This window comes from Salmo salar, unplaced genomic scaffold (genome assembly GCF_905237065.1).
Source record: "Salmo salar unplaced genomic scaffold, Ssal_v3.1, whole genome shotgun sequence".
In the NCBI taxonomy this organism is placed as follows: domain Eukaryota; kingdom Metazoa; phylum Chordata; class Actinopteri; order Salmoniformes; family Salmonidae; genus Salmo; species Salmo salar.
This window is the reverse complement of record NW_025548178.1, coordinates 39,475-48,722: the sequence shown is the minus strand read 5'-3', so window position 1 is coordinate 48,722 and position 9,248 is coordinate 39,475. Positions and strand designations below refer to the sequence as shown.

Here is a 9,248-nt window from a genome sequence, read left to right as displayed (position 1 = left end):
GGTGGTTTATAAAATGATACACTTCACTGTTATACCGTATTAATTATGCTCGTTCTGAAAATGAGATCTTCTGTTGTATTTCTTAAACGTCTTCATTTCACATAATGATAGGATTTACTGTACTTTGTACAAACATAAATGCTGACATAGTTGAACATTTTATTAATGGATCTACCATACTGTTAGTATGTATGGATTAGCTGTAATGTTTTTAAATGCAACTTTCAAAGAGACACACCTCCTCCCAGGCTGGCCGTTTCTACAGTCATCAGAGAGAGAGACTCCAGTTCAGCTGAGCTGTCAGACTCCTCCATCTGTCTCTGTGTCTCACTGTTACTTCTACACAGAGGGGAGAGATCCTAAACACTCACCCTGTACACGTTCACTCACGGGACTGAGCTGCTCTCGTGGGCAGGTCAAAGTTCATCTGCTGAGATCAAACTGAGATATCTTTACACAGTAGAAACTTACTATCCATCGATGCACAGTGGTTCTGTCTCTCTTACTATTCTTGGTAAGAAATGTTATATTCAGATTCTCTTGAATGATTCTGTTTAAATCACAATCTCCATCCAATGTCATTTCAAAATAGTTGTTGTGAAGACAAATATTTGAAATGATATGTCAGAAGTAGAGTTCTAAGATCCACGGCAAACAACCACAGAGACAGGCCAAAGTACAATCAAAGGTTCTTTATAAACTCATCTTTGCACAGTAATACACAGTATCACTACGGTCCTATAAGAAACGTATAAATAGGCTGGGATTTAGGGCTGTAGGCTAACTAGAAGCAACGGGCCAAACTAAACCTTCCGAGCAGGGTTTTTCGTTCGGTTCTACCCGAGCAGGATTAGTTCGGCTCTACCCAAACAGGGTTCGGCTCTTCCTCCCGAGCAGGGATCATTAGTTGATGGCTGGTCTGGTAGTCGATTGCTGGTTTGGTGTTCAATGGCAGGTCACCTTCTGTCCCTCGCTCTGCACCGGCCTGGCTGTGTGGTAGAGTTGGGTGTAGCCTCTCAGCTGGTCAGGCGTGTCCCCCGTGTCTGTAGTCGTGGGGGACAGAAAATATACAATTAGAGGATGTACTGGCCAACAATTGGTGTCACACTCACACGTTCGCAACAAGCACTTTCCTTTAGTAGTGCAATAGAGAGCATTGTGATTTGTGTCTTTCCAACAGCAAGCAACCAGCGGAGACGAGAAGCTTGTCGGTTGAGAGGTCCCTGGTTCAGTTCCTTTTAACTCCTAGTTCTGAGGCGTGTTTAGCGATTGGTTTGGGGAGGCAGGAGGTGATAGAGAATCATCTCAATGTCACTTTAGTCCATGTTAATCTGTGGAATCACAGCACACCATACAAGCAAGCAAAATAGTCCATGCGATTCAATTTGATTTCACACGTGAGCATGTAAGGAATTAAGTGAAAGGAAATCGTTGTAAACACACAGCACACATGATTAAATGGCACTCATAAATAGGAATGATATCAAATAAGACATGCTGATATGTAATATAAAGAGAATGGCAGGCTCTAGTTTAGTAAGAGTCAGTATCACTTGTGACATATACATTACATTCAAATAGAGTGATGTAAAAAGGAGTCTCTGTCCTTTCCTAACAGATCCAAAACCAGACATTACAGTCCAATTTGATGAGGACTTCACCATCATCTGTTTGATTCCTGGATCCGTCAGTCCTGACACCACCTGTAACCTGTATGTTGGAGAGAGAGTCAGCCATCCTTCACAGCAAAGATCAAGAAGAGAAAAGCCAACTCAGCATCCGGAGAGCCGTTCTGTCAATTCACCCAAATCATAGTGATCTGATCAGTCGTCTTCAGTCAGTGAGGAGTAAGGAGGTGAGCTGTGACTATAAAGTGAGCTCAGGACCAAACTCTCTCTCCACGCAGTGATGGGTACACCTTTACAGGTGAGTCATTATCTAAACAAATCTATCAGGGCTGCAGGTCTTCATGATCTGACTCACTTTGATTTTAGCATCTTCTTAGTATGACTATATTCATTCTGACCAACAAACTAAATATCACATTTCAATCCCAAATGATTTCAGATCTGGTGGGAGTTCACATCAGTGATCCAACAACTATACAGACACCTTCAAGCAGGTTGGCACACATCTGTGCTTTTATAGTGGCACTGCTGTTATTTTAAAGCAAAGCAAGTTTCAGCAGTAAGAATAGTTGTGTAAATGAAGCTGTTCTGTTAGATAATTAAGCTGTTTCTGTAGATATGACACCAGCCTGAACACCAATGTCTGGGATCATCAGCACAAGTAATAGAATGTCTGTGTTCATCTAGTGGAGTGTTTAGATCGTATCTATGTGCTGTTATACTTCTGCTGTTAGATAACATGGTGACTTCATTCTAGGAAGCTGTCAACAACAATCAGCACCTTATCTGTCCTGAAAGACTTTATCACCTTATGAATTGGTCTTATCATCTCTATAATGAGGAGAAATATAATCTACCAGGGCTAGAAGCAATCTGTCCGTAGTGATTTTTATAGTCCTACTTTGCCCACTTTGAATAGACAAGTTATGAAGGTATTTCAAAAGGCCAACAACACCATGATGATCATTAATACGATCATGAATAAAAATGCTAATTTCATTAATATGTGTTTTCTCAGTGGGTATGACTCCAGGTCCTAGATCTACTTTTGCCTCCCAGCAAGACAGTGAGTCCTACAGAAGGTGTGTTGGGCCTCTAAATGACCATCTCTGCAAATAGTAATTACACAGTCAAGAGTTTAGATTACGGGCCTGTAAAATTAAGTGACCCAAATGTGAATGTAAAACCTTATTCTTGTGTAATCATATTGCTTCCCACTAGTTTCAACTGTTACTTCTACCTTTACCCCAGAAACCACAGTGACACCAACTACCAGTAAGTAGATCCACCAATTTTAACTTAGTTTGCAAATACAGTATCTTTGTTCACATTCATACACTAATGCTCTGACCGGTTAACTAGTAGATGTATTCATAGCTGCTTGTAATTTCAGTCCAGATTTTTAACCACTTTTAGTCCATCTGATTTGTAGGTAATCTGTAGAGTACTTCTCTTTCTGCTTATTGAAAGACCTTAGATATTACATTAATTTGCGTTTGTTCTTGTGTAATATGAGTAATCTCTTCTCATCATGTTTGACCTCCCCTTTGACCCCCAGCACGGCAGTGAATCCTTCATCAGGTCTCTTAGTCATCTTTATCTAGTTAGCAAATAGAAGTAAAATAAATAGAGTAGCTTATCTTCTCCATGTTGAGTTTTTTCCCATCACAAATTTGCCTCATTACAAAAAGAGGTTGATATTTGATTGATTAAAATAAACCCATTTAGATGTATTTTTGTATAATCAGATCCAATGATTTGCTTTGCATCAGGGTCGACTGTTTGCTGTACTTTTACCACTGACACCCCAGCGAGTACAAATGAAAGTAAGTATAGCCAATAGATTTAATTTAGTTTGCTAAATATTTTTGTCTATTAAAGCATAAACCAGTTTTGCAAATATAGTCAAATGTAAATTCAGTCAAAGGTTAAGGATGAATCAAACAATTAATTTGTCTCTTTATAGAAATATTTGCATAACTCTGTTATTAAACTGTCCTTCTCTCTTGCATGTGCCCAGGAGTTCAAAGCTCCACAGAAAGTGATGTGGAATCAAACAGTCAAGAAAGCATTCTGGGTAAGTATCCTTTTCTAGCTGTCTTTTGCTCACACATATGAAAACAGAGCTGTTCACATTTTTTCAGAAGAACAATAATGTGGTCCAAAAGCTAATGACCTCTCCCGTTGTCATCATGTCACCAAATAGTGGGGCAATTATGGCAGGCAGCAGTGGCTTCTGGAGTGGGCGTGCTCCTGGTAGGATTGACAGCTGTCTGTCTCTGCAGGAGGACCAGTGAGTACATTTGATTCTGCCTAACAAATCATTTGCAAATTTACCGTGCTGACATTAATGTAAGTGCCTTTGGCATGGGTTAATTTGTCAACTCATTTTGATCAAATTGTATAGCCTGTTTGGGATAGGGGGCAGTATTTTCACGGCCGGATGAAAAAAACGTACCCGATATAAACTGGTTACTACTCTTGCCCAGAAACGAGAATATGCATGTTAGTAGTAGATTTGGATAGAAAACACTCTGAAGTTTCTAAAACTGTTTGAATGGTGTCTGTGAGTATAACAGAACTCATATGGCAGGCAAAAACCTGAGAAGATTCCAAGCAGGAAGTGGCCTGTCTGTGAAATTGTAGTTCTTCTTTTGGTTCTCTATCGAAACTACAGTATCTGAGCTGTTACGAAGCACTTTCTAAGGCTTCCATTGGCTTTCTAAAGCCTTCAGAAAGCGGATTGAGGTGTCTCCTGTCACTGGTTAGAGTATGGTAGCACAGTTTGTCAGTGGTCTGCCTGGTGACAAAGAGATTATGCTGTTTTTTATTTTCCTCTTTGAATGAATACACTATTGTCCGGTTGGAATATTATCGCTATTTTACGAGAAAAATACCATAAAATGTATTTTAAACAGCGTTTGACATGCTTCTAATTACGGAAAAGGAACATTTTGAATATTTTTGTCTCGAAATGCGCTCGCGGCGTTACTCTTTGGATAGTGACCTGAACGCATCGAACAAAACGGAGGTATTTGGACATAACTATGGATTATTTGGAACAAAAACAAAATTTGTTGTGGAAGTAGCAGTCCTGGGAGTGCATTCTGACGAAGATCAGCAAAGGTAATACAATTTTTCTAATAGTAATTCTGAGTTTAGTGAGCCCCGAACTTGGCGGGTGTCAAAGTAGCTAGCCGTGATGGCTGAGCTATGTACTCAGAATATTGCAAATGTGCTTTCGCTGAAAAGCTATTTTAAAATCTGACATAGCGATTGCATAAAGGAGTTCTGTATCTATAATTCTTAAAATAATTGTTATGTATTTTGTCAACGTTTATGATGAGTAATTTAGTAAATTCACCGGAAGTTTTGGGTGGGAATGCATGTTCTGAACATCACATGCTAATGTAAAAAGCTGTTTTTGGATATAAATATGAACTTGATTGAACAAAACATGCATGTATTGTATAACATAATGTCCTAGGAGTGTCATCTGATGAAGATCATCAAAGGTTAGTGCTTCATTTAGCTGTGTTTTGGGTTTATGTGACATATATGCTTGCTTTGAAAATGGCTGTGTGATTATTTTTGGCTGTGTACTCTCCTAACATAATCTAATGTTTTGCTTTCACTGTAAAGCCTTTTTGAAATCGGATGATGTGGTTAGATTAACGAGAGTCTTGTCTTTAAAATGGTGTAAAATAGTCGTATGTTTGAAAAATTGAAATTATAACATTTTTTGAGATTTTTGTATTTTGCGCAACGCACTACCATTGATATTGGCGAGGCGTTGGCGAGGCGTCTGTCCTCAACAGGATAGGTTAGACTATATTCAATATAATTCATTTAGCCTCATTTGTTTTTCAGAGAAAACCAATTCTCAGAGGTAAGAATTCCCTTGTGAATATGATGCAGATTGTATCAACCTTTAGTTCTGTTTTGTCCATGATGAGATGTTCTTACCACAACCTTCTTATACTTTTATGTTGTACAGACCTACAGCCAGACAGGATGATCACAGACAATGTATGTTCCAAAACTAAATACATCAAACATACACACACACACGACTTACAGAACTATATACATGCATGTACAAACACTGTAATTCCATTTTTATTGTGTTTCTGTTCTAGATGAATTGGTGTCTATGGGAGCGGTGAGCAGAGGAATCATGGTGAATACTCATTTACAGTGGTATCTACATTTACAGTGGTATCTGTACACATATACCACCTGACAGAGGAGGCTGGTGGGATGAGTTATAGGAGGACGGAATCATTCTAATGACTGGAATGGAATTAATGGGACGGAGTCAAACAAATCAAACACATTGAAACTACGTGTTTGACTCCGTTCCATTCATTCATTTCAACGATTACAATGAGCCTGTCCTCCTATAACTCCTCTCACCAGCATCCTCTGCCCTCTGACTGTCTGATCTGAGGATCAAGACCTTAATGTTTCATTAGTAGTGCTTCAACATATGAATGTTCAATGTATCAAACCAACAGCTATATTTATTTACAGATTAATATGGTAATTTGTATTTATTACCAAATAAGATGTTTTTACCCAAAACAGTTTCTTAATACATTCATTATTGTTAAACCCTGTAAATGTGTTCCTAAGTAGGTACAGAGTTTAGTCGTACAAATAAAATTTTTAAATCAAATAACCTACATCTTGCTTTGGACATGTGTAGACCTCAGAATGACACAAAACCGACAAACACTTCCTGTGATACAAAGGAGGGTGCAGTTCATGTCACGAGTTAGATTAGAATAGACAGACAGTTTGATAGACTGGAGGATAAAAAGTCTCTCTCTTCTCTCCCTCTCTCTCTACTACAGGTGGATTCAGGAGATGCTGGAATCGATTCTCAGATCACTTCTGTACTGTCCACGTTCACGCCCTCAGGTTTGTCCTCAGATCTCGGGACCATCTGCAAGTGCACAGCTACTGTACATGCTTAAACTTTGGGCCTAACCTTATCAACCTTATCAAAACACATATATGACACTTAAAACAGAAATGAATGTGTCAGAGCATCTGTGGAGCATGAGAATAGAGCTGTAGATCTGCAGGGTGGTTTGAGTCATGAGGAGAAGTGTGAAATGACATCAAGCCTTGTTACTTGCACTTCTTCTATTTGGATGTTACCAACGCAACAGAGCAAACTCGACTAAGTAACTCACATGCAATGTAGACATGTAATATACACACGATCCACCTCAAACACACACCATACATACATACACAACCTCTTAATCATGGAATTGTCTCTCTCTGTGATGTGCAGGTAACGTTGATGTGGATACACAGGCATTTGCAAATAAACATGTAAGTACAGCACAAATAATTGCATGGAGTATTCTTATATCGGTTGTACTATTCATTGTATTATATTGTTATATTATTATTATTATTTATAGCATTGTTTTCACAGACAGACGGACTCGAGGATACAAGTATCTCTCTTTCTCTCACTGTGATTTGACTTTCAGTTTAAGATTGGTCTTACATCCTCATAAAATACCCCTTATGAATTACATTAACTGTACTGTAGATTCGAAGCCCTAAAGTGAATCTGTTTCTTTCCTCTAGTCTGACACTTACCATGTATACAGCTCAATCCCCGACAGACCAGCAACCTCAGCCCAGCCGGATGGGTTGTACAGTCTTCTGCAGACACACTGACACTACACCTCTGGCTTTCTGTAGCTATGTCTCACACAAATACATTCTATCTCACACGACATCCATTGTTTATCACACATCCAGTTACTGTAAATAAGTTGCTTAACAGGTAATATATCTACTGTATTACACATGGACAACTGGTTTCTGTTACATGTCTATCCATAATATCTGTTACTGTGTTAATATATATATATATTTTTTTAGGGGTCCAGGGGGCATAGTCCCCTTTGAGCATTTTTCTTATTTCTTTCCCCTAGTTAATGCTAAATCTACTGTATTTATGTATTTTACGTTGACTGTGTGATACCTCCTTCCATAGCGGTTGGATACAATTAATTTCCTGTTGGGCAAAACATAATCCAAAACACAACCAAAACAAACTGCAAATGCATCCAACAAGTTTGTTGAGTCACAAGCTTGATGTATTTATTGGGTGCAAAGAATCAAGGACCAAAATACAAAATGTTTGACTACCTTAATACACTATAAATGAGTTTGTCCAAATACTTGTGACTTTTTCAAATGTGGGGACTATATAGATAAAGTGCATTTATATCAAAACGGTAAAACATACAATGCCTTCAGAAAGTCTTCACACCCCTTGACGATTTCCACATTTTGTTGTGTTACAGCCTGAATTTAAAATGTATGAAATTGAGATTTTTTTTGTAACTGGCCTACACACAATACCCCATATCGGGGTGGCAGGTAATCCAGTGGTTAGACCGTTGGACTAGTAATCGAAAGGTTGCAAGATCGAATTCCCGAGCTGACAAGGTAAAAATCTGCCGTTCTGTCCCTGAACAAGGCAGTTAACCCACTGTTCCTAGGCCGTCATTGAAAATAAGAATTTGTTCTTAACTGACTTGCCTAGTTAAATAAAGGTAAGGTCAAAGTGGAATTATGTAAAAAAAAAAGAAGAAAAAAAGTGTCATTGAGTATTTAACCCCTTTGTTTTGGAAATCCAAAATAAGTTCAGAAGTAAAATTCTGCTTAACAAGTCGCATAATATGTTGCATGGACTCACTCTGTGTGCAATAATAGTGTTTAACATGATTTTTTAATGGCCTCATCTCTGTACCCCACACATACAATTATCTGTAAAGTCCATCAGTCACGTAGTGAATTTCAAACACAGATTCAACCAAAAAACAGGGAGGTTGTCTAATGCCTCACAAATAAGGACACTTATTGTTTAAAAAAAGCAGACATTGAATATCCCTTTGAGTAAGGTGAAGTTATTAATGGATGGTTTATCAATATACCCAGTCACAACAAAGATACCGGCATCATTCCTAACTTAGTTGCCGAAGAGGAAGAAACCTGCTCAGAGTTTTCACCATGAGGCCAATGGTGACCTTAAAGCAGTTACAGAGTTTAATGACGCTCAGCAGCACCTTCTCCACGCTGCTCTTCGTCGTCCTTCTCGCCTTCCTGTGGAGGAACTGGGAGGTCATCTCGCAGTACCTGGATCTCCTCCTGATGTCCCCGAGTCGACCTACACGGGTGGGGCTCTCTTAATGAGTGACGAAGGGAGGTGATGGTGGGGCGGGGCTCCCTGAACAATGAGGGACAGAGGCAGGGACTGGTGTGTGGGGGGGACTAACTAACAAACCCGGACACTGCCTCTGATGCATGTGGTGGAGCCAGGCAAGTACAAAGGGTGGGCTTAGCGGAAAGGAGGAGGATGATGAGGTGCCAGGAGATCTGCACACTTACTTATCTCTCTCTCAGAACTGTGAAATTGTTTACACGTGGAAGATGTTTTCTTGATTTAGAATTGATTCAAGTGGTATTGAATTTGTTTCTTCTTCTTATTGCAGTCATTAATGCAAATGCTTGAGGGCTTTCTCTTGTGGCAGGATTGGGAAGGTAAACAGCTGGCATGTTGATGATCCACGTGACTTCACCCTT

General features: G+C 39.2%; 1 protein-coding gene across 1 annotated transcript; it reads left to right on the top strand.

Moving 5' to 3' along the window:
* The first annotated feature begins 1,908 nt into the window (after positions 1 to 1,908).
* On the top strand, positions 1,909 to 7,963 carry LOC123732754 (uncharacterized). Its single transcript, XM_045712005.1, has 12 exons — positions 1,909 to 1,926; positions 2,662 to 2,710; positions 2,850 to 2,903; positions 3,401 to 3,454; positions 3,649 to 3,705; positions 3,835 to 3,921; positions 5,499 to 5,517; positions 5,626 to 5,657; positions 5,768 to 5,808; positions 6,485 to 6,551; positions 6,934 to 6,974; positions 7,239 to 7,963. The coding sequence occupies exons 1-12, from the start codon at positions 1,909 to 1,911 to the stop codon at positions 7,329 to 7,331; spliced, it is 612 nt and encodes a 203-aa protein (XP_045567961.1). The 3' UTR covers positions 7,332 to 7,963.
* The last annotated feature ends 1,285 nt before the right edge of the window (positions 7,964 to 9,248 follow it).